Raw genomic sequence first — 26079 nt, forward strand, 5'->3', positions numbered from 1 at the left:
CAACTGAATCTGACATGACTTCTTTTAATAAAGTGAATTGCAAGGGTTTTGGTCTAGGCTGATGAGGATGCTGGGAAGATAATTTTACAGTATCTTTTACAGCATACATTGATAGAACAGTTACTCACCTTTCATAAATTATATTTGGTGCTTAGATTTGTGTCTCTTAAAAAATTGATTTCCCTCCCCCCCTACTTGTAATTTAATATTTAATGATCCTTCTGGCTACAAAGGAACCCCAAATTTGAGTCAGAGCAGCATTAGAACATTAGATGTGCATGTCTTAGTGGACCTTTTTTTAAACCGTCTTGGCACAGCCTCTAGTGTGATGGAGCTCCTGTTCAGAGAACAGCTTGGAATAGGAAAGGAGAAAGCAAAGACTGTCCATGGGAAAGGTTATCATCGCTGCTTTCATCCCTTTCCCACCCCAGCATATTTCAATGTATGTCCATTGTTTTAGGCATCCTGGAAAACACCTGTGACTGGTGCGTGCACTGTATGCACAACAGTTATAGAGAAGATTGTCCTCCTATCTGGTGTTGACCATGCAGCTTTGCAGAGGGGAAAACAGGTGACAGAGATGGCAAGAAGAGTGTTAAAGAGGGTTAGGAGACGAGCAGCTTATATCAGCTCTGTTGGTGCAGTTCTGTGGGATACAGACCCAACAGAGCCTGACTGCCACTAGTCAGCCATGTAGTTTATAGCACAGCCAAGGGAGGTTGTAGGATATGTGATATGTAACATAACCTGACTAGTGGGATTCAGGAGGGATTATTATTGTACTAAGTCTCTGATTATGAAAGGATATGTAAGGATGCCACTAAAATTAGAATTTCTGTTGTGATTCAGCGTTCTGGAATTAGTTTTGAGCATTTCCCTGTCAGCTTGATGCTTTGGCTCTTTAAAATAAACAAGACTCCTTACTATAAGTAAAATTTCATCTTGAATGCTGAAGTTATTCAATAATACTGGGTCAAACTTTCTCTTTAATAGTTGTTGATTGCTATAATTGGTCCCTTTGTTCCTAGCTGACTGTTCCTTTAAAGCCTGGTGAAAGTCTACTTCCTTCCACAAATCATTCCCCACCTTTTTTCTTGTAAATATGCAGCGGTACCATGTTGGTCTTCACTTGAAGCTTTCAAGAGTAACTCTGCTTTCAGAGCAAGTGCCCCTCTCATAGGACCATTACACCTGTCTGATGCTTCTCCAAGAACCAAGATCCTGGAGTATAACTGTTCCACCATCTGAGTGGTCCCACCTCCATGGCTTTTTGATGGGATTGAGAGGAGAACGTTCAAATGAGTTGTGGCTATTAACCATTTCCATGCTGGAATGGACTTGATGTAATGAGAGAAACGTTGATTGTAGAGTGTAACTTGCCTGCTTCACTTTCCCTGATGTACTTTAAAAGGAACATGATGCTCTGTCCTTACAAGCCAGGCCTACCAGGCTCTGGGAAAGGCCCTTAAGAAATACTTTTGCACTGTTTCACAATTAGTAGCTCTGATGCCCAGTTTAAATTATCTGAATTCTCTTGGCTCGGGGATCGGGGAACTAATCCCACTGCCCCTCTCCCCGCACCACCCCAAAAAGAAATGTTATTGCATTATTCCTTTTTGTTTTCTCGATTCCTACCTTGTAACCAAAATGCTCCCTTTGTGTGATGGTAGACTTGTTGGTTCTAATAAGTAGGACTGGTTCGCTCCTCCCTCCTCCAAGCCAGGCTTTTCTTTTTATCATGTAGTACCTGCTTCTCGTGCACCTCTTCAGTGCCTTGGCAAGGTACAACAGAAACACAGCTAAATGGTAGATGGCCATGCTCTGAGTCAACTTATTTCTTCCCCATATAGTCTTACAAGGCAAATCTATTTGAGGAGACACATCCGACATCGCTTTAGCAGGCAGTGGTAAGCCCAAGCATCATTTGCTAGGTTGGATTTCTCGTTGGCTCTGCATTTTTGTGGTTTTGGTCTGCTGGAAAAGTGTAATATCAATGCCCGTGTTCTCTTGTGTGATGGGGCTTCCTGCACACATGCTGCAAGTAGCCAGCTTTTTCTGTGGTGAGGGGTTATCTCCAGCTCATGTGTAGGCAAGGGAGGAGAAGCTTGTTGACTTCTCTTCTATGTACTGTGGGCAGTCAACTCTTGCTCACACTGAAAGTGTTCAAACCAGGATAGAAGAAGGAGTATGTTTACATTGAAGCAATGTTGGGTAATAGTATCTATGCAAGTAGTATCCTAGTTACATTATGTAGATGTACCACACTGCACCAAAAATTCCTTATAGTGATCTGCGTTCCTGTGAGGAAGTATATGCAATATCTGATAGAATTTTGAGTTGATGCGTGATGAGTTTTTATCGTTATCTGGTCTGCAGATGGCCCTGACCAGCTGCACGTCTGTAACTCTTGTCACCAGTTCTTGTTATAATAGCAATCAAGGATAGGATTTGCCTGTGTAAAATACTTTTTAGCAAACTAGGTTTTGTGGGTTCTATGTCGAATTACAGTTGCCATTAAGCACTAGAACTTTGAGGCTCAGCCGCCTTTCCCTGAACAGAATTAGCTACCTGGAGCGATTAATGTGCTTTACACAAAGCGGGAGCAGGCTGAATCAACTTGAGGGTTGATGAATTTGGCGCTGCTGAAAGAAGATGCATTTGTTCGAGATTCGAAAACCTAATCGCAAAGATGTTAATCTCTCTTGATGCTTTATGTAACAGGGGACCATGTGACCTCAGGATCCTTAGCGTCGTCACTCTTCGCCCTTCTTGTTTTTGTTGATTGTGGCCAACCACTGTTAAACTCCGCAAACTTTGAATAGAAGCGAGTGGATAATCTTTAACGGGCGAGGCTTTGTGATTCTTGAAAGTGCTGTGGAGTTCAGGACCCGTGGTTAATAGTGGAATGCTAATGCTAATCTTGCGGCTGCCCAGGAAGGAGAGGTATTTCTCCCAACCTTCCATGTGGGGGAAACCGATCGGCAGGTCCTAAATAGATACATCAATGAAAGTGACACTTGTCCAGAGGCACGGCTCTGACCAAATAACCATGAAAGTGTTATTCTTGGAACTGGAACAGCATCTAAAGAGGTATTTATAAAGGTTTTAATTTTTAGATGCTTGATTTGCTTGTATTCCTCCTTTTTTTTTTGAAAAAATATTTCTTACACTATTTTATTTGAGCAAGTACTTAAGTGCTTCTCCTAAACTAAGGTACTTGGTGCTTGTTAAAACTATTTCAAACTGTTTCAAGCTAAGAGTATCATACTGGTTGAGAGTACTGTGTTGTGCAGGGTGGTTTGCTTATTCACTGAAAGTCTACATGTCTTGAAAAACCTTTACTGCAATATTTAAAATATTCCATATTTAAAAAATGTTTAGCAGTACAGTACTTTTCTTTCCTCCTTTCATAAGAAAGCCCCACACTGTTCCAGTTATTTCAAGTCTTAAGTGTTGTAATGCTGAACTAAAAATGATACTTTTAACAGTATTTGAAACTTATTATCAAAACAAGTTTGTATTCATTTGTATATTTTTTTAGACATAATATATACTGTCTTCTGTCTTGTTACGTGTTCAAAGAAATATTTAGTTAATTAGCCTTGTTAAATGTTTGGAGAGGCATTGAAATATAGGCTAGTCTTCAAATTAGGTTTATCAACCTCCTTTTCCATATAAACAATGAAATATGAAAATGCATGGTTTTGATTGAGTTCCTTTCTGGTGTTGAAAAGAAATGTGAAGTAACTGGGTGAGTAGGAAGAGTTATTTTACTGAGTTAAAAATACATGACAGTGGGGGGAAAAAATGCCCTGACTCTTCATGTTTTAGAGTTGTTGTTCTGTGTTGAGAAGGCAAATACCTTTCTGTGGGAGGGAGCACAGAATGTGTTCTTCATAACTTCTGATCTCTGAACTGGTGCTTTTGTTATGCCACACCCTTAAGATCCAAAAGCCTTGCTCTTATTATATAAATTTTGACAAATACTAATTAATACATTTCACTTTATATTCTTGTCATGCTATATTTGTAGTATTGCCTGTGGTAAATAGGTGCCTCTTTAAAGAATAAAATTTATACATTGGAAAGCTTTTTTTTAAAAAAAAAAACCTCAATTTTTATTTCTTCAATCGGCGGTTTCTGAAAACATGCTTGAACTTTCAAATGAGTGTTAAAAAATATACTGAATTAATTCGTCTGAATGCCTAAGGGAACCAACGTAATGGAAATCTTCTATAATAGCAGTTGAAATATAATGACAATGGGTATGCTATGCTTGAACAGTGTGTGTTCAACAATGACCTGTGTCATTGTGTAACACTGAACAAGAAAGGTAATATTGAGAAGGTTGTTTCCTACCACAAACCAATCTACTCTACAAAATCTATGATGAAAAAAGTGTGATGGAACAGACATCTGATTTTTCTTTAACCTTTCTGCATTATTAAGAGGTTTTGCTTTAACTGTTTTTTGCTGATATGCATAGCAGCATGATGTAGCACCTCTAGTCATAAACCAAAATCTGCATCTGTTAATACTGTGCAGAAAAATTGGATATTTTCTGCTGTATTTGTACTAAATGAACTGTTTCCTGTTTACTACTTGTTTGCTTTTGTTTCCTCTAGTTTCTCTTGCAGAGATGCTGGTTTTGCTCTAGTTGTTTTTCTGTGAATTAAGGTTGGCTGATTCTCATGTCACCAAACATTTCAAACCAAGGAGAAACTTTCAGCTCTCTCGCAGCTGCTCTGGGCTAATGTTGCACGTAGTTACATTTTCTTTCCAGAATTGACCCTACTGAACGCATGGAGTAAATCCAAAGAAACATCTGATTTTTCTCTGGGTTAGACATAGGGTCTCTTTTTGAGAGAGAGTGCAGTTGTGTGGGACTTTCTGGAGGGAAGAGGAGCAATTTCTAGGTCAGGCATCTCGTTTAAAACTTTGAGGGTAGTGACACAGTTGGTGGATCTTTCCTACTTGCAGTCCTTTGTTAAGGGCAGGTTACAGCAGACTGAAAGGGCTTTTACTCCTAATTACATTTGATACTTTATGCTTTCTCAAGTTTGGCTGTCAGAATGACATCCAAGATCTAGAGTTCAGGCACTGGAGCTCCATGAAGGTGCTTTGGAAGGGGCATCCCTGAAGTCTTTGTGCTACTGAGGAGCTGTCTGGGCTCCAGGCAGCTGGAAAAGGTGATTACGTGGGTGTGCAGGAGCTCCTGCTTCCCTTGGAGTGCAGACCACAGGTTGGTGGCCATGTCCACCTGAGATCCGTTGTGTATCAGCACCTCTCCATTTTCATACTGAACAAACAGTGTTGTAGCATACTCCATATTTCTTTTTGAAACTTGGTTGGAAACACAGAAGATGTAAGCCTGGGGAGAAACAAATCAGGGGATGCTTCAGCCTCTTGAGTATGGTGTCAACTGGAAGAGGGGAGTGCTATGTGTACCTGCTTGCTCTTGAGATGGTTGAATTGGGCTGTAGTTGGTTAAAATACATGAATGATACTGAAGGCAGGGAGAAAACCTTCAGTCTTGCACTGTTATATTTAGGTCACCCCTATCAGAATTTCAGTAAGAATTTCAGTTTGTTTAAAGCATACCTTAGTGAAAGGCATCTAGTCTCTATCTGATGGTATCAAGGGATAGAAAACCCACTGTAGTTATGAGCTAGTCCTTCTTATAGTTTTTAAAAGTCAGACTTTAATTCATCATGAGATAATTATTAGATGGACACTAAAATGAAAAATTAAACCAAAAATCTAACAGCTCCCGAAACCTAGTATTTTTTCTGTTTAAAGGTATTTTTTCACTCGGGTTAAATTGCATCTCAGTCCTTCCAAGGATCCTTTCAAGTACCTTGACATCTTTCCGTTTATCAGTACAAGTAAATACCCCCAGCCCCAGTCTTTGAATCCGTTCGATGGGTCTTTTGGATGCATTTCAGTTTATCAACAGCTTGTTTTAAAATGCTGAGCTCTTCAGAAATGGGGCTGAAAAACAGGTTTGGGCAAACTAATTCAAGACAGGAGCCTATCTCAGTTGCGCCAGTGCTACCCTGTGAGTCAGACATTCACTTGCAAATATTTTGTTTATAGCTGTCATGATTGCTTGTACTCTGCTGATTGATGTTACCTACCTGCAATTAGCAGTAGCTTTAGCAGTAGCTGGAAAGAGTCAGAGAGGAATTCCCCCAGTCGGTACTTTGTGTGGGAGCTGGTGATGCCTCCCTGGATGGGAGGCCGCCTGGGATGGTTTTTGTAAGAGGTGACTTGTCCTCTGTGCTTGGTGGGACACTGCAGCACTGGGGGCTTTAAATCCTATGTCTCAACAAGGTTGTTTTATTTTCTCCTTCCTAGAACTTGACAGCAGTGTGGCCGCTCGCTGTGTTGGTGCTGTAGAAAAATGGGCATCTGGGCTAACACCCCGTGTGTGAATGAGGAAATGCACCTGGGAGCTGTTTTGGACTCCTGTGTGTTACTAAGTGGGTTACTCATATCAGACTTCTGATACTGGAATTGGTTGGGTTTTGTTTTTGTAGGGGTTTTGTTTTGTTTTGAGGTTGTTTTTTTTAAGCCGCAAAGATTCAAGGTGTCATCTTAATGACAGTGGTTTCTGGAGGATGAGGTAATTGTTTTCGAGAAGTACCAGGTGCCTGACACAGTATATACATGAGCTCAGACCTTGTTTTTGAACTCCTGTAACAGCTAATGGAACATATTTTAGGTGGATATCCACCAGAAAACAGGCATCAGCAGTATGGGGGAATAGTCTGGGCTGCTTCATAAACAGGATGCCACTCATAAATTTAGCCAGCTCTGCATAAAGACAATTACCTGGTTATTGAATAGGTATGAAATAATATGCTGGAATCTTCCCTTCACAAGTTGTGTATTAGAAGATTATAAGTGTATCTTCTGCTGTTTGCAAAATGCCTGGCTCAAGGGGTGACTAAATGTCAGTGGTGGCCGCCGCAGACCTGACGGTCTCGAGGTACTTGCTGTTCGCAAGCTAGAAGATGCAGTCCTATGGAAAATGAGGAATTTCTACTGCCTGGGGTTCCTTTAGAGGAGCAGTAAGGTACTGAGGAGGGCTGAAATTTCACTTTAGAAGGAGCACCGGGATTTTAGGATGTACAGGCCTTCTGGAGGTGATGTGGACCCATGCCAGCCATTTGTACTCTCTGGCCTAGAAGGTGCTCTGGTGACATGTTCAAAATATGCTGAGCCAGCACATCTGTTCTGACTGTTCTCTTTAGTTTGCAGTGTGGCAGAGTTACAGGAATGAAGTGTTGTGACAAAGTAGGTAATATATCTCTAAAGCCATAAGGCATAATCAGGTCAGGTTTAAATACCTATTTATCTCTCCATAGGTAATTTTTAAGTACACCTCATTTCATAGTCTTATGTACTTTCCCAGGTATCTTGCATTCTGTTTCAAAATGGTATTTGCTTTACAATTTCTTCCTTCAGCAAAGAGAAAGTAAATGTTTTTTACATAGATACACTCTGTTGGGATTTGTGCGATTGTGAGTCAGCAGGTTTTGTGTCTCTTAAATCATTAAAGCTATGCTTGAATTAAGAAACCTGGGAGTATTTTCTCACTCCAGGGTCTAGCTGTACCTGTTACTCAACGCCGTAACAAGTTGAAGCACAGGCATACATCAGGTTCCTTTCAGGTCCTTATTTCCACAGGAAGAGTTTTGGGGAGAAAGGGAGCACAGGCTGGGTAGGAAATCGTCCAGCAAATAGCTGGTTTGGTGGTTGATAAAGGGGAGCAGGACTTTGGGATACACCACTCTGTGCAATAAATCTGGTGAATCAAGTCACATTCTTATGTGTTTCTGGAAATTCCCCATGCACTTCCTGAATGGGTAGAGGTACACGGGGGTTGATTTCTTCAAATTAAAGTTTCCATTCAGGTATAAAAATACCTTTAAATATATTAGAGCGAATTCCGCCTGTTAAAGAACATTTGTGCTTGGACAGAACAGCAAGCCTTGAATTTTCTTTAAATTTTTTAGGCAGTCACCAAAAGATGGTAGACTGTGGGTTGAGGCACAACTGAAGCAGAGTGTTTTGACCACTCAGAAATTAGGAAATATGATATCACAAATTTGCGTAACATACATGCATTAGAGCCAGGTGAGTTAATCTGAGATCATTCACCAACTTGTTCATTGGTGTTGCTAAAACGTTTGAAGCCATTTGTCAGTGATTGCAAAGAGAATTAAGTTGAATAAGTGCAAATGGACGCCTGGATGGAGGTCTGTTGTCTTGTGGGCTTTGCTGAAGAAGAAAAGTAGCATTGAACTTTCATTTTATTGTCTTTATTCTACCATGCATATAAGTGAGCTGTAGACTTGCCTAACAGAATGGCCTTAAAAATGTTTCTACACAACAGGGTGGTAACGGGTGATGTGCCACCTCAAAAACCGAGTAGTGATGGACCTTCCTCCTTGTTCATGGGAGATTGGGTTCCACCTCCTGGCTGCTCCATTCCTGCACTGTGGTTTTGTGTTTTGTTTATGTACTTTCCTCCTTTGATCATCACTGTTTTTAATAATTTCTGTAGAAGCTAGAGTAGGGAACTTCATTCCCATCTTCCTGAAGACCATGGGACAATGCTGGTTAAGGATTTCTTCCTAGCAACTTTGTGTTGACTTCTAGTAGGATATACTTCTGTGGGAAGTACAGGCTTAATTTCCGGTGTTGAATTAAGATGTGACCATCAAAGGGAAAATGATAATCAGTGAGGAGTGAGTGTATGCCATCTGTTATGCCATATAAATAATTTCTTAATAAGTGTGACTAAATTACTAGTTGATCCAAGATTTCCAATATAGTTTCAAGGGGAACAATTAGTAAAAGGAGGCAAGGTGGGAAAAGAGGAAGGAAGGGATTAAGTGGTTTAAAAAAAAAAAAGTTTAATGGGCATAGGCTTTACAGGGGGCTGGGGACAGGGGAAATGAACGGAGTTTAAATTCTCCGTTCCTCTCCTTCCACAATTAGTACCAGTCATTAAGACTGTATTCCCATTTTGTGTGACTTTGTGTGACTTTCCTACAGCCTTGAGGAAATAGATGATATTGAGAGTTTAAAAAGAACAATAAAAGATTACCCTTCTCAGTTACAGGTTAAGTGGGCTAGTTTTTAATTTGATTACTAAATCCCACTGTGTGCTATCAAGATAAGGTGGGGTGGGTGAGTGTCAGCCGCTGTCCCTCTTTGGGCTGTTGGCCCCCTGCATCAGAGAGGCTGTTCAGTATAGAGAACTTCAGCTTTCCAAATGTGTGTCATGTCACTGCACCAAACCACTTCCTATACTTGCTATATTTCTTTTGTTATGTTAGGTGTAACTTGAAATGCTCCAGTGACTCTCTTTTCTCTCCTCTTCATTTAATTTTGGAGTACGTGGTTGAAAAATCTGATGTTTACAGTTAGAACAAGTGGAGTTAAATGCTCGTGTAAGTGGGCTTTACTCTGAGGTGTTCTTGGCTTTGAGAAAGGCATTGCCCATGAAAGCTACTTGTAAGAACAGGAAATTTAATGCTCTTTTTATGAGTTAAATGTAAAATCATTTAAACCAAATTTCATTTTGCAGAAAGGAAAAATTAATTTCAGCTTCATGCTTCAGGTAGTAAAACTTAAAGATTGTAACATCAGTTTTGTACATATGCTGTTTTGTGGCACTAAATGTTTTTTCTCCCCTTCCATCTTGGGGACAGTGACAGCATGCTGAGTGAAGTCATTTGCCACTTTCTGGAGGAAGTAAAATCAATTTCTGGCTCAGATGTCTCACTGAAAACTTTCAGCATGCCAACACGGTTGGTGGATCTTTTTCCACTTGCAGTCCATGGTCAAGGGTAGCTCATGGGATACTGGGGAGGGCTTTCACTTTTAATGAAGTTACATATTTTATACTTACTCATTTGAAGCTGGGATATGAAATTAGGGAAGCCTGTGTTTCCCAAACTAGATGTTACTGCAAATGTATAACACTTTAAATTTGAGTGGTGTTGCATCTGGATGCAATTTCAGGTTTTGAGGTAGGGTAGACCTCAGTTGACTCTATGAGGAGACTTTGAAACTCACCGAATGTGCCTGGTCCATCATCCCAGCCTGGTTGCTACATGGTCATCTATCAATGGTCTCAGGGAAGGGGATGCCGCACGTACCTCTCCCAGCATCAGAATTGCTTTAAGATGGCTTGTATCTCCTTGCAGAGTTCTCTCTGCCTAGTGAAGAGTGGATTATCTCTGTATCTGACTATATCCAAGTACTTGACACAGACCTTAATATGTTTTGCCTACATTAAAATTGGTAGGATCATTATAATTCTCATTAAAAACAACTGGGATTGACTTAGCAATTAGTTGCCTGTAAAAGAGAAAAAGGATATTCTCAGAGGAGACAGTGAGAACTGCTCCTTGTTTGTCTTTTGATCTTACATGGTTATCTTCTTGCTTTTAAATGCAGCTTTCTGTCTCCTCTGCAGAGTGCACAGCATGATACTTCTGTGTATGCATTGTCATTAGAGATACTGTCAGGTTATTTCCAGAACCCCAGCGGGCTGTATGTATTCTTTCCACTGAATATTTATTTAGTTATGCTTGCACATCTGGCCAAAAAAAAAAAAATTACAAATATAGTACTTTATTTCACTAGCATCTTGCTTAGCTTTCACTTTTATCTGTTTTTCATGGAACTGAAAACCACTTCCTAGCAAAACAAATTATAGATGCAAATAACTTTTCTCTGGGGGAGGATAAATACACATTTAGGAAAACTGACAGAGTAATATCTGGTAGCAAGAGGTTCCTGAGTTTGGCAATAGTACATAAATTGAAATATGCAGAATTAAAACTAGAAATAAAGTATATTTTAGCCTTTGGAGCTGAGCAGTAAGTTCTTAAAGGCTTATGTTCTTTAAATCAGAATACTAAATACAAGTTTGGGGCTGGAAAAGGAAGTTGGCTGAGACTGTGATCTTTATTTGGACTATCTGAATGTGATCTTTCTTCTTTTTTCCTTAGTATGTTAAAAAAATAATTGACTGTGGGAAAAGAAAATCATTGAGTAGTACAAGACAGGCTTATCTTGTACCTTTACTGAGATGAAGAGGGAAAAAAAACCACAACCAAAACCTCATGACCTATTGAAATAAATAGTCCTCCAGTCCTTGATGTCAACTGCAGCCGGAGTCCTCTTTAGGTTGGTTGTTGGCTTGGAGCAATTCTGCATAAGTTTGATACTGGGAGGTTGCTGTCAATACACAAATAGTTTTGAATTTATGAATTTTAAGGCAGAATAGTGCTTTGTCATTTATTGATCATTTTTAGATGCCAAGTGAAATGTAAAGTCAGATGTCATGTAGAATCTCATTACTGTAGTCTTTTATGGAGTAATTAACAGTTTTTTTATGTTGTTGTTGTTAACCTCTTCTGTACTTTGTAGTTGAAAACTTTAGTTGAAGCCACAGGATCTGAGCCTGTCTATAGCGTAAAGTGAGAGTGTGCTGTGACAGACATTGTCGTTTTCCAGTTTCTGGTGTGGTCTCATTGCAACGTAGTCAAAAGACAAGATTTATTTTAAATTCAGGAGATGCTTGTAGGGCTTTTTAATGTTGGCATCTAAAGGGAGCAAGTTACTTGAAGATACATTTTTAACACGCACACAGAAATACGCCAAACCAGACCTGCATACAGACAAAGTGAATCTGTGCCGCAACTTCCCTCATTATGTGCTGAAGATGAAAAGCACTTTTTTTCAAGTGCTTAGCATGATTAAATTGAGACAAGAGGGAATTATTTAGTGGGAGAAACACAGTGTTTAAGAAGTGAAACACTACAAAAGGTGAAACGTGTTAAAATGTCTCTGACTACTGTATATGTTACAACTTCAGCAGTTAATTTCTTTGAGGATCAAAGAGGCTGGTGAACTATTTGGTTAGCGCTATTGTATTCTGCTCTGCTCGGTTCTCAGTAACTCTATCAAGTCTTTTCCTATTACTTTATGCAGTTTGTGAACACCTGGGGCGCTCCATGGATGTACAGGTTTCCAAAGCGTGTCACCCTCCGTGTAAGGAGACTCCCAACAAATGTCCCCTGCCATCGCCAATCCAGAGCTAACAGGGGGATGAATTGGTCCAGCACAGTGCAAGCCCAGAAATACGGGATTCTGCAGCCTTTTCTCACCTCTGCTTCCAGAAGTGCAAAATTGGAAGCTTTTGCAAGAGTCTGATATTGTGTAGTGTCTGTTAATGAGGTGTTAAAAGCGATGGTTAGAAGGTTTTGAATGACAGGGTATTCTTCGTGACTCCCTTCTAGGGGGTTGTAAGGGAGGGTGAGTCAAAACTGCATAATTGGGGTGAAGTAGGTGTTGAATGTCATGGTGGAAGAGGCAGGAGAGGAGACTAAGCAATGAGCAAGCAATGGGAAATGGAGTTTGTAGGATTATTTTCCTTAGATACTTTTATTTCATAAATTAGACTTTATTTTGGTTTATTTTAAATTTTATTGTTTTATTTTTGCATAAATGAAGTTTTATTTAATTTTTAAAAAGCAACAGCAAAACCCCAACCTTTACATACGGAGTTGAGTCTCTGTCCCTACCAAGGCAGATGACAGAGTGTGAGATGAATGTCAGAGGTTAGTGATGCTCCCTCGCTGCTCAGTTTTGGGGATGAAAGTGATACATGTCACGTTTTTTTATTTCCTGGATGATCTGAGAGCTCAAAGCTTTCTCAACCATCAAGAGACACATTTTGCTTTTTTTTTATAGGGTGGGCAAAGCACAACATGCATATTAATGTGTAGTCCTACTTATGCAGCTGGCAGCTTTCTGTTGAATCACAACTCATCTCACAGGCATCTAAAAATAAATGACGGAATTTGTTAAAAGCCCACTGAAGCTAATGGAAGATGGTTAATGACTTTACTGGGAATTGGATTTAGGAGCATATCTGTATCTCTTCATGAAGATGTATTAATATAGACTAAAGAGGGGGAAGTTATTTATTGCTAATTTAGTCTGAGAATCATATCATTTTTCTGTCATAAGTGGATTAATGGCATTTAATAATTGACGATCCTTATGCCACAACTAACAATCATCCCGGAGTGCATCCATGAGTTTTATTTTTTCATGTATGAATGAAAATACATGCAAATGTTTGTTGTCTATCCTGCAAGAGCAAAGCAAGTGTTTCAAGGGTATGTCTGTTCAGGCATGTGTGTCTGTGATCTTGAGTTATTTTGTAATGATCTGATTAACAGAGATAGGACTTCTCACTTTTTGTACCTAACCTGATGTTTTCTGATTAAGAGCTTCAGGGTACTGAGGTTACCCCTGGGCTTCAATTTTGTAAACTCTGGTGTCCCAAGTAACTGCCATGATGAGGAGTCATTTGAGACATTACTGATTTCCAAGCCCCAACCCTTCATAAAACATTAATTTAGATCAACTCTAGGACAGGAGCTGATACAGATTCCAGTACAGATGATGTGCTTTTGGAACTATTTAATAAATGGCTCACTTGATCACTGAATATGATGAGCACCATTGTGTGCAGCCAACTAACCCCTGCAAAGAAAGTGGTTAGTTGAAGGGTACACACACTATATGGTTACTCATGTTTGTCCATCAGGACGTGGGAAGCTGGAGCCTGATGCATATGTTTTAATGTGTTGCTTCTAATTTACTTGCTGTTACATTTGCAAGTCAATACAGGCAAGGAGGTGTTTTGTGTTGGTTTTTTTTGTTGTGTTTTTTTTTTTTTTTTTAAAAAAAGCTTCCTTTAATTTTCAGCCTGTTAGGCATTGTTCTGTGCAACTTCCCCAGGTACCCTGAGGGCAAGGTGAGCTGTGCCCTTGTGGGATGTGCATCGTATTTGGTACCCGGAAAGCGGCTACGAGGACCTGTTATTCTTAAATGTGACCTCTCTCGTGAATAGGATTAGTTTGTACTACTCTGCTGGCATTATTGAATGAAAGAATAGTAGACTAGGACAACATAAATAAACTAAGAAGGATGATGCAGATACGCAAATGCTAAATTTAGCTTTAAGATGATTATTCCGTGCCTCCTGGCTTTCCTGCTTCTCTAGGAGCAACACCTGTGACATATATGTGACTTATAGTTCTTGGAGAAGTGTGCCGTAGAGAATTGAAGAGGGTTTGGGGTTTATTTTTGTGCCTTTAAGTCATGTAATGCCTGGTGAAAGTGCTGGTCTAGAAAATAGTGGTTTTAGAGGTTGGTTGTTTCTTGTGGCAATATTTCGTGGTGGCGTAATTCGGCCTTGGGTCTCCTGAAGCGTTAATGGTAGAGAGGATCGTTTGGACTGACTGTGACTTCAGTAGTTGTGTTCCATGGCACACAAGAGGAGCATATAACATTTGCTGAGAAATACACCACAGTTAGGTGGGAGAAGGATTTTTCTTAAATTATTAATGCATGTGCTGCAACTTTTAAGACTGTAAGTGGTGTATGGTACAGTACAATTTAAAAATGAGGGAATAGGCATTTCCCCTGTTACTGTAGAAGAACATCAGCTGGCTTGTTAGAAATCTGCAGGTTTGTGCTGTGTGTGCTTTTTGTGGATGATTTCATGGCTGAGTATTTTTTTTCATGAATGGGTTTATGGGCCAATAAGACCTATGTAAGGGATAAACAGGGATCGTGGGAGTGTGAAACAGTTTGCTCTGCCGTGGGCATCAGTGTGTCTGCGTTTACCGCCTTTCACAGACGAAGCGGGTACGGATTTTATTCTGCGAGGCTGAAACTTGCCGCGCCGGGTCCAGCGCGCCGGTCTCGCTCCGGACCGAGGCGGTGGTCCCGGGCGGGTGTCTCTCTCCCGGCGCGGGGGGCGGGCAGCCGTGGGAGCCGGGGCTGGTCGTTAGCGGGCGGTACTACCGGCTGCCGAGAGGTGGCGGTGTCGGCGCGGCCAAGTGCGGCCCCTCGGCGGCGCGGCCGCGCTCCCGGCGGCGGCGGCTGGCAGCCCGCCGGGCCGCACTGGGCTTCCCCGCCGGTTCACAGCCCCTGCTGTATTATTAGTGTATATGTATATACTTATACATATATATATATTGTTTTTTAATTCTCTCTCCGTTCTTGCGGGTGAGCATCGGTACGGTGAACCGCGCTCCGGCAGCGCGCGTGTCAGGGTTTCGCGGGTATGGGGTGGCAGAGTGAGCCCTCCCACGCGTGCGGGGCCGTAGCGCGTGGGCGCTGCGGGGCGGGCAGGGCTCTGCCGGTCCGGAGGGGGCGCTGCGCGGGGTGGGGGAGCGTTCCTAATGAGATGCGATGGAGGCGGGGCCCGGGTGGCGGCGTAGCCAATGGGCGGCGGCGCCGCCGCATAAATTATGGGGGGTGGCGGGATGTCCAGGTTTTGTGCGGCGCGACGAAGCGCTGACCTCGGAGCTGGCCGAGCGCAGCCCCGCGCCCCGCAGGGTCCCGCCGCACGGCCCCGCCGCTGCCCGGCGGAGCTGCCCCGCCGCCCGGAGCGCCCGCACACGTCTGGAGAGAGGGAGACCTGATTTCTCCGGGGAGCGTTTCTGGCCGCGATTGCATGAATGCCCAATGTTGTAGACCAGTGGCAATGGATCTAGGAGTTTATCAACTGAGACACTTCTCGATTTCTTTTTTATCGTCTTTGCTGGGCACCGATAACTCGTCCCTGAGGCTCGACAGTAGGTAAATAAGTGTTGTGTCCGAGGGGCCGTGCCGGCGCGGCGGTAGCGGGGCAGGTGAACGCCGGGCTGGCTCCTTTGTCCGGGGGAGCCGCAGCGGCGGCACCGGGCGCCCGCCTCGCCTCGCCTCCCCGGGGGCGATGCCGTCCCCGGCGCGGAGCGCCTCTGCCGCAGCCTGCAATTAAGCTCCATCTTCGTGGTCTGCTGGGAGGGGGGGGGGGGAATGTCGGGATATCTGATCCGACTGCGGGCGGGGGTTCGGGGCGGCTTCACAGGTTGCTTTGCTGCAGTGGAGCATCCCGGTGAGGCGGCGGCAGCGGCAGGGCAGCGTGAGGATGACTTTCTCAGCCAACTAGCTACCAATGCCCGCGTCTCTTGGCTCTTAAATAATTCAGCCGCTGCTAATGTATGTTTTTTTTTTTTCTCTCTCTTTCTTTCTCGCAGCTCCTCTGGTGCAAGCGTGGTAGCTATCGACAACAAAATCGAGCAAGCGATGGTACGTACCGATTGGGGCATAAAACCTTGTTGATGTTTAAAGCGGTGAACAATATCGGGATGCGGCGGGCGATGGTTAACCCGTGCGGGAACGTGTTTTTCTAGCGGGGCCGGGGAGGGAGGGGGAAGCACGGCTTTGGTTTGGGTTTGTTTTGTTTTGGGTTTTGGTTTTGTTTTGGTTTTTTTTTTTTTTTTAGTTGTCGTTTTATTGATGAAAGGTTTGCAGAGGGGAGGAATGCGTTCGTTTCTCTATCGATGCCGGGCAGGGAATGACGGCATCGCTTTCGGCGCCTGCCTCTCCAAACGATTGATCCCGGCTCCGTGCGGCGGGGGAGGGGCGCTGCTGGGGCAGAAAGCATTTGTTTGTGAGGTTTTACCCCTGCAAGAGGGAGGTATTTTGGAGTACTTTCGTTTTTTTAACTCTTCGCAGCGCATCCCACTCCGCGACACCCCTGCCAAACGGGTGCATCCCCCGCGGGCTGCAGCCACAAGCGTCCTCTGCCTCTGTGCCTTTCTCCCAGGCGTCTCGGTGCGCGGGAACGGCAGCAGCCCCTCGGGGGCCGCCGGGCCGGCCCCCGCCCTGCCCCCGGCACGGTGCCGCCGCGCTGCGCCTGGGGCCCGGCCGCCCTTTGTTACTGGAGCGGTGCCTGGAGCCGCTCTCACGGGAGGCTCTGCCGACTGTTGCTAGGCAAACTGCGAGCCTTTAACTCCCGGCTATAAATAACTCGGTCGTTCATTGGCCGGGCCGCGCTCTGACGTCAGCCGCGGCCGCGCAGGGCCGGCGGGAGGGAGGGAAATGCGGCAACCTGCGCTGAGAACTGGCTGCAGCCGGTGCGCGGGGGGCGGGGCCTGCCTCCGCGGGCGGGGCTTACCTCGGGGGCGGGGCATGCTGCGCGCCCCGGGGCCGCACGTGTGCGACACCCGCACCGCGCCCCCCCACCCAGTTCCCGGTGATGTCCTCAGCTGGGGCGACCGGGCTCTGTCAGCTCCCGGCCACTGCGAGGGAGCGCTTTGCCCGGCCCCTGTTCCTCTGCCGAAGGGCTGCTGGCCGCGGGTCTGGCCCAGGGGGCTTGTGGCCCTCCTCTTCTGTGCTGAGCAGGGCTGGGTTTGCACCAGCTCGCTTCATCTCCAGCTGAGCTGGGTGGGAGCCCGTGACTGGCATGGGGCTGCTTTCCTGATGCATACGCTCTCCTCTGCTTTTCAGGATCTGGTAAAGAGTCACTTGATGTACGCAGTAAGGGAGGAGGTGGAGGTCCTCAAAGAGCAAATCAAAGAGCTGATAGAGAAGAACTCCCAGCTGGAACAAGAAAACACTCTGCTAAAAACACTTGCCAGCCCGGAACAGCTCGCCCAGTTCCAAGCACAGCTGCAGACTGGTTCCCCGCCTTCCTCTTCCCAGTCACAAGGGACAACGCAGCAGCCTGCTCAGCCGGCATCACAGGGGTCAGGGCCATCAGCGTAGCTCAAGATGTCATTGCCATCGTGATCGCTGGCCTCTGGACTGCCCAGAGCAAGAAGGACTAGCGGGAATCCGCCGCAGCCACCCTTCATCCATTTCAATGCACATTGCAAACCAGACTAAGGACTCCACAGCCTGCACGCATCAGGAGGGGCTTCTCCCCCCGTGAATTACGCATTCATCTGTCTCTCTCTTTCCTCCTTTTCCCCCTTTGGCTTGAAGGAGTCTTTGTTCTTAGGTTGATTGAGTAAAATAAACTTCCAGAGAATTAGCACAAGTACACTGGGGACTTGAGCAGCTTCTGCAAATGGCTGAGAAACGAAGCTGCATGCCTGAATTTTTCTGGTTTGTTTTTTAAATCTTCCACTCATCCAGTGATAAAACTAATACAAGTGCTTTTCAAGCTTGGAAATATGAAGAAATAGACTGGAGTAAAAAGCGATGGCTCAATCCCCCATAGTGCACTGGGGTTCCAAAGTGAGGACTGGTGCATAGGATCTAAGGAACAGGGAGAAAGGTAAATTCAGTGTTTAACACTTAATTGTCACCTGAAACCTTAAGTGCAAATATTTGCACCGTTTTCTGAAGCAGTGGACAGGTGCATAAAGCTGTATTATATATAGAAAGCAGGTAGGTGACGTACAGTTGGGTCATAGGATAATTACAATGAAGGTTATTTGCCTACTGTATATTTGTGTATTTAGTGTAATTACTTTGTAAAATAGAAAACTGTAACTATTTAGGTTGTACAGATTGAAGTTTAGTTGTTTCATTGGCTGATCTGAAGAAGTTTGGAAAGTTTTTTTTTTTTTATGCTACATAAATAAGAATGCACCTACGCAACTGTTCAGAATTTGGCAGATTTATGCTGTTTGTGTAACTTCTGAAGTTCCCTGGCTGCTGATTATCTTGAAGTAAATCTTTGTTCATTGTAGTTTGGTTCAAGACAGGAAAAACCACTCCAAAAATTATCAAACTCTTGCTAGCAAAGAATTTAAAAAAAAAAAAAAAATCGATTTCCCAGTATGGAGTTTTTGCATATGATCTGTATAGTAGTATGCATATGTTTTTGTGCATGTTCTCTAAACAGTTGTAACACGTCAATGTATTTAACTGTTGCACTTGTCAACTTTCAATAAAGCATACAATGTTGATAAATCACTGTTTGTATATTGTACTAATGTTAACTGCAGTCACTTCCAACATGTTGCAATGCAGTTTTACGTGAGCAGGGAGGTCAGGAAACGTAGGTCTGGGTGCAAGATCCTCTCTGTTGGCTTCAGAGCTTTAGTTTCAGCCAAAAAATGCAGCTCTTGCTTTCTACTGCTTCTTAAAAACACAGCGAGTGTGAAGTCAAATTAAGGGGGAATTGTGGGCCTGACTAAGAGCAAAGCTCCTTGTTTTGGTCCAGTCCTGTGCAGTCAGGACTGTTGTGTGGTTCTATACGTTGAGCAGGAGAGAAGCAGGAGCCCATGCTGGCAGCAGCTCTGACACGCTAAATTTGGGGTGACAAAGGCAGGGAGCGTTACTGCTGCCCCAGCAGGTCAGCTGTGGCATCGCCTTCTCTTGAAAAATGCCACTTATGAGACCAGGCTGAAATCTCCATGTCCAAAAGTTTATTGCTTTCACCTCTACAGCTCTTACCTTGATTATTTCTTTTTATTTCTTTTATTTCATTTTATTTTTTGTGAGTTGAAATTGTGTAAACTTGTATTATTTCTGCCTTGTGAAAGTGTTGAGGAGAATTCCCAGTCCTGTGCAAAGATAGAGCTGTTTCCCTTCAGTTTGGAAAAATCATTTAATCCTTTTTAGTAGTGATAACTAAAATATAACCAAATCTAAACTTATGAGCTTCTAGATGAAAGATTACAGATAGCATGTGATAGTCTGTAGCTGGGGGAGTGAAGGAATTTGCAGGTTTACGGTGGATTCTCTTTACTGGTGTTAAGGATGTGAATGTTGGACACTTACAGTATTCACAATTAATGGGATAAAACGGTCAAGTCCTTTTGAGGAGTAGTAAGACAGTACTTCAACTGTGAAAGTGGCATCCTAAAATTTGAATACAAGGAATTAATCTCACTTAAAATGTTAATTACAAAGTTGGTTTACATGGCCTCATGTGGCTGCTTACTTCATATACTGAAAATCAGGAGATACCATTCTTGTGGAACTTCATGTAATTCAGAATAGTCAGGTGCAGCAGAGGAAACGAGAAGGCTGAAGGTTCAAAGGCAGGACAGTCACCTTTTTGTGTGATTTGCAGCTAAATTCTTGCTTTTGGGGACTGGTCATGCAGCAGTTCAGACACCATTTATCTGTCTCACAGCGCAAGGGCTGTGTTACCTTCATTGGGATTAGTGTATCAAAGCGTGTGTGTGAGTGTGTCTCTGTGGGAGTGTGAACTTTTAATTCGTAGTTTGTGTTCTTGAGGTTTCAGTACGTAATTTAAGAGTCCTCTTAATGAGGAAAACACTAGCGAGAAATGTGAGATGTTTTTCTTTTGATGGATTAAGCTAAAATTAGAAATTGATGATAGCCTTTGTGGCAGAACAGCACTTGAATTATCTGGATCTGACAAAAGGAATGCTAATTTTGGTGCTGTTTAAATGGCTTGTCTGCAGTTGCTTTTATATTCTGAATGTCTCTTTAGCACTTCCAGTCTGTAACACTGAGTATATAAAAAAGTCAACACACAGATCTGCTTTTTCACCTGCTTCACTGACCAAAATTTGCAAAGGATTATTTTTTGTTTAAAAAAGAAATAGACCTCTGGGTTTACTTCTTTTACTTTGTTTAAAGAACAGCCTGAATATATTCTAAATGCAAGGGTTTGTGTTTTTTTTTTTAAGTGTTCTTTAATACAGTATCTGGATGTCTGAAGGTTTTCAGTTAGGTAATACATTAATAATTTTAGTACATGATGCTTTAATGTTGGCAAATCTGATCATTTAGTCTTGGATACCAAATACTTTTAAAACCACAGAGCCAGTTTGTGGAGCTGTTTATGGATTGTTAGTCAGAGCAACGTTTTGTTGCTGAGATTATTTTAGCAATAGCTCTGTCAAAACTGAAGCCTCCATGAAACAGATTCAAATTGACTAAAATTGCACTTGAGACCCAAACAAAGAGTAGGCATTTCAGTCGGGTTGTGTTGTAATACTTCTGGAATGAATTGTTTTTATTATTGCTTTTGTTCTAGAACAAATGATTTTTCAGAGCACTTTAAATCAAACATTGTCAATAGTCAAGAATCTTTTTCCACCAGAATTTTTCTTTGTACAAACTCTGAAATGCTCAGGTTTTCATCCACAGTGAGAATCAAATTAAATGTAGTCTGTCTTTTATATGTCAGGCTTTTTGTTCTTTGTGTATCTCCAGTTCAGTAACTCTTCAGGCTATAACCAAGCTGTTTGTCATTTAACTTTTTGTTGACATTTAGCTGCACACTTGCTTTATTTTTAACAGCAATATAGTAGACTGATCTAAGCAGATTATCACTGAGAACAAGTTGCGATTTTTTCCCTCTCCTGACTTTTTGTTTTAAACCAATAATTTTTGGCAATTCTAAGGCAAGTCCAGATTCTGAGGGGCTCTGTAAATACTTGGAGAAATGTGCTTCAATAACGTGCCTGAAGACTGTCTGGAGAGCACCCAGACAAAACCTCCCAGCAGCAGTGGGGTAAATGCAGTGCCCCAGAGATGCCTCTCCCTAATTCTTAAGGAATAAATCAGTGCCTGGGAGGCAGCTTCCCCCCTTTCGACTGGAGAAAGAACCCAGCGAGGCTATTTGGGAATTACCACCCTTGATTTCTGTAGCTAACAATGAATGTATTAATCTCAATACAAAGAATTTTAATTATTATTTATTCCTCGTAGGGCAAAATAGCAGTACTCAGCTTGCTGACTGAAGGCATACTCGTTCAGCTTAACATATGCTGTTCACAAAACCTCTTGTTAAGCATCTTGAGTGCCTTCGCAACAGTTCACGTCTTACAGACGTTGCATTATTTCTTGCTTTTCTCCTCTCTCTTTGGGGTTATGCATTTGAACTTTGTGGAGAGTTTTCTGCTGTGGCAAACCTGAAACAAGCTATAAATCCAAGGCTTCACCTAAACTGGAAATTAGCCCAATTCCATCCATGACTGGTCAATGTAACTTACATGGACAAAACGTAATGCAGGATGCCTGCTGGAGGGATCTCCTGGGAAGGCTGGAGGGAGCTCAGCCACTTGAAATGCTTGTTTGAGGACAGTCTGAAAAACACCTAACACTGGCCCGATCCTTTTCCTGCCATGAGTAACAAACCCTTCTGACCGCATTGAGTACGTGCTGAGCCAGGCCAACAAACGGTGTGTTTGAACATCCCATGGCAAGAAGTTTCGAGCAGACGCTGGCAACTGCCCTCCTGAATTGGGGTCCAATTTCCAACAGGAGCAAAGCCAAACTCAGCAATGAAGTTAAAAGCCAAACCATGAATAAACCGACTTCCTTACATTGTAAATACATCGGAAAAGGGCAGCAGTTCAAAAGGGAAAACGAGCGAAACTGCGATGGCTTTTCCTTGAAACAAAGTCCCAGGCCATGGTTGTTCACTGAGGTGCCCCCAGGAGAGTTGTACTGGGCCAAGAGGCAGGGGGGTTTGGGTAGGACATGGCCAAGAGTCCCCCAAAATGTAGCACAACAGGAATCTGGGTACATCATAATGGCCAGCTGAGGAAAGGGAAAACAGTTCTCAAAAGGCTTGTTCCTGAGCTAAGCCAGGTTCTTACGTCATCTTGAAGCTTAACTTTGATTCTTCAGCTGTGTTGGGTGGGGGTGGTTTTTCAGTGATGTGCATGTGGTAATGCGTGTTGGATGCGATTCAAGTCATGAGAAAGTGGCTACGGGGGGTGGGGGGAAGAAAAGGTCATAACACTCTAGTTTACAGTCTTCTAGTTTGGGTGGACTGAGAGCTCTGATAAAAGTTTTCCCTCGAAAAGCTCTAAAGGCTCTGTAAGATGGTGAGAGGTGGAGATCTGGCAAGTGGAAGCTCAGGGCAAATTCACCTGAATCTTGGAAGGAACAAAAGGGCAGCAAATAAAATTTGTTAGTCTTTAAAACATGAAGTCAAGAAGAACAAACATCTATTGCCTTCAGAAACGAAAGCAGATCTGTTGTTCATCAGGGAGTATGGGAAGCGGGGGAGACTTATTTGTGCATTATTTAAATTACAGTCAACCGCTTTTCAGTCCAATATACAGTCAGGATCTCTAGGAGCTGGAGTTGGAAGCTGGGTTATCCATGCTGAGCTCTCAGATCTCCCCCAAAGATCTTGTTTAAAGTATCTGCCTCTGTTATGTTTCTGGTGGAGGCTGCAGTAAATGGTCATTCTTCCTGCCATTAGTTTTATTACTGAGAACCAGCCTGTTCTGCCTATCCGCTGCTGCTTTAATCAAAGCTTTGCTCTCAGATAGCCATCAGAAAAGACATCTGCAATTCAATTAGATATGTGCTTAAACTCACGATCTCTGCAAAACCGGCCGCTGCCAGAACACAGTGCCCTCCGCACCACGGGCTTGCCAGGGCTGCAGGGCTCCGCTCCAACACTGCTGCTTCCTGCCACCAGCTCTGCTTACGGGTGCTTGAAATGAGGATTCCTTCCTCATAGGAGGCTGGTAGGAGTCTATTTCTTTTTTCCTTGCAAAGCAGGAGAAAAGCTGGAAACTTGACACAAGTCAGGAACCACGAGATCTGCTTTATGATGTATCATGAGTGGTTGCTGTAGAGTAGTGTCTTTTTGCTTTGGGAGGTAGGATGAAGAAGCTCCAAAGGTGCTCCAGGGATAACTTATTGCATCTTTTGCATAGGCATGAAAGCATGATGAATTGATGCAAATGTTCACACCAGAAGTCTTGCCTTATTTATTTTCACAGACTCTGCAGTCTCCAGTGCTGTAAGGGCATATCCCCTGGTGCCGGCTGCTCCAGGGCCACCATTCTTGCTTGCAGTGACCCTATGAGGTGACCAAGGTGCAACCCAGACGCCTGGGCAGACCAGAACGCTGAGCCCCTGTGAGGAACAGCTCTTCAAAAATATTTCCTTGGTCCTACAGGTAAAGGTGAGCTACGAGTGAATGTCAGGCAGGTCCCTGACATGTGCTACAACCTTGTTTAAAATGATCCAGAAGGACATTACAAAGTGCTTTACTGGTCTTGCTTAAAGCATTTCTAATAACTGAACATAAAGGCTCGCAAAAATCACAAATGAAAGCAGTTCAGAAGGGAGGTTTGTGTGGGCTTCCTTCTCAAAAAGATGCAGTTGACAAAAACCTCAAACCCAAAGAGAAGCGAAGGTGAATGTGGGGAGTGGATGTGGGCTGCAGCTCACTGCAAACTTTCATGCATGCCAGCAGTTGACAGAGAAGCGTGTTTGATGCTTACCTGGGATGGGAGACAAGCAAATGGGGGTCATGGCAATGCAGCTGAGTACAGCCCCGAGGAGTCCGGGTGCTCTACCTGCCTGGACCCTCTGAGTGCAGGACTTAGCAAAGCCTTGGTAAGTGCCTGCAGCCATGGACTTATCTGTCATTCATGAGGGATCCACCCTAATGGTGATAATGAAAGTGCTTCAGCTCTGTCAGGAGGAGGTGAGAAGAGGACAGAATTGTAAATACTCACAGGCAGTGCAGGAAAAAGTCCCCTAGCCCTTCTCCTCATCTCCATCAGCTTTATCTTTAAATCCAGTGAGCAATGGTGGTGGATCAAGTTCAGTCGTGCTCTCAATGAACAGCAGCTGCCCTTTTAATGGGTTTGTGTAGAGGATCTGGACCAGGACAGCCTTTTTGCCCAGAATGCAGTTACTTCTATTTACCCTTCTAAGTGTCATAAATGCAATTGGGCTTTCTAAGGAATGGCAATAGCTGTATCACCAGGACATGAGGCAATGGGTACAAACTGGAACACAAGAGGTTCCACTTAAGTATGAGAAGAAACTTCTTCACAGTGAGGGTGCCAGAGCACTGGAACAGGCTGCCCAGGGGGGTTGTGGAGTCTCCTTCTCTGGAGACATTCAAAACCCACCTGGACACCTTCCTGTGTGACCTCTTCTGGGTGTTCCTGCTCCAGCAGGTGGATTGGACTGGATGATCTTTTGAGGTCCCTTCCAATCCCTGACATTCTGTGATTCTGTAATGGAAATACATATTCTTAATATACTTTCAATAAATGAAGTGAAATCTCACAGGGGAAGGGAAGCCTAGCATGCGCCCCTATCTGTTTCAAAGGGTGGCCAGTAGAGGAGATTTGGGGGATATCCTACTGGAGCATCCTCAACACCTGCAGTGCTTAAACCCACTCCTGGGCCCTCTCGGTTTTGGCAAAGCAAATGTACATGCCCAGACCCCCTGGACCATCCATCCTGAGCCTGTTGGTTCAGGAGGTGGAGGGTCCATAAGACCAAGCAACATTGGATGGGGCCTTTCAGCTGGCCATTGCCCACCCATCCTTCCCTCAAGGAGCTGTGGTCCCATCAAGAGGGTTATTGCCCCCAGTGAATGGTGAGGCACATAGGACAAGGAGAGGGCTGCACCTCTGCACTGCGTACCCTGGGGGAAAACACTCTGGTTTTCTAGGGCGCTCTTATTTCATCTCAGCGTGGCTGCTCACTGTCAGCCTGGAGGTAAAATCAACCCGCAGCACAACTTTGTTTGCATTTCACCATGCTGCTTCAGTGGCAAATGCCCCTTTCTTTAAAAAAAAGTTTCCTTTTGGGGTCGTGAAAATACAGGTATCAGTTATTAGTAATTTAGAGAGGAAAAAACTCTCATATCTAGAGTCTGTTGCTTACAGGAGGGTTAGATCCTTTGCCTTTTCTCAAGATAGATTTAAGGTGAGCATTTGGATTAGTCAAGAAGATTGAGCAATGCAAAAAACCCCAAAACAAACAAACAAAACCCAAACAAAATCACCACCACCAAAACACAACCCCAAACCTGTATAAACAAAAACCACCCTGCAGAAGGCAAGGGCAATTCTGCACATGGTGATTTTTGGTGGCTTTGGTCATGAAAGTCTTACCCCACGGTGAAGAAGGATTCCTTTCAGCACAGCCTGGGAGTTCCAGCTCCTGCCTCACCAAGTGTGTGCTGTGGCACCCACAGTGTGGGTGGAGAACACACCGCTAGTGAAGTGCCTGGCATAAAAATACTGCACCCCAATGCTGGAACACTGCCCGCCGTCTTGTCCCTGGGAAGCCATTGCCAAAGTACTACTCCCCAAAAAATATGGTTATGTTCTTAAAGGTGGGACTTTCTGTTAGACATCCCCTTTGCTGGAGTCATGGGACCTCCTGTGTGAGCTCAGTTGTGTTCAGCAGGGGCTGTTCCTGCTGCTCTATCTGGTGCCAGTGCTGTGATACTGATGTTTCTCTGCTTACAGTGATGCTTTTCTGCTCAGTATA

The 26079-nt window shown here is 43.6% G+C and overlaps 1 protein-coding gene across 4 annotated transcripts in view; it reads left to right on the plus strand.

The window, feature by feature from the left end:
• TSC22D1 (TSC22 domain family member 1) overlaps positions 1 to 18798 on the plus strand; it is a 94236-nt gene extending 75438 nt beyond the window's left edge. For 2 of the 4 annotated variants that reach the window (XM_065852720.2, XM_065852638.2), the window contains 2 exons: positions 16131 to 16182; positions 17386 to 18798. In XM_065852720.2, coding sequence (XP_065708792.2) covers positions 16131 to 16182; positions 17386 to 17643 — 310 coding nt within the window. In that variant the 3' untranslated portion in view covers positions 17644 to 18798. Of the gene's footprint in view, positions 1 to 15401; positions 15691 to 16130; positions 16183 to 17385 lie in introns of those variants that run through there. The other 2 variants (XM_065852790.2, XM_065852880.2) reach the window with 2 other exon arrangements.
• Positions 18799 to 26079: the final 7281 nt, after the last annotated feature.

Source organism: Patagioenas fasciata, chromosome 1 (assembly GCF_037038585.1).
Source record: "Patagioenas fasciata isolate bPatFas1 chromosome 1, bPatFas1.hap1, whole genome shotgun sequence".
NCBI lineage: Eukaryota > Metazoa > Chordata > Aves > Columbiformes > Columbidae > Patagioenas > Patagioenas fasciata.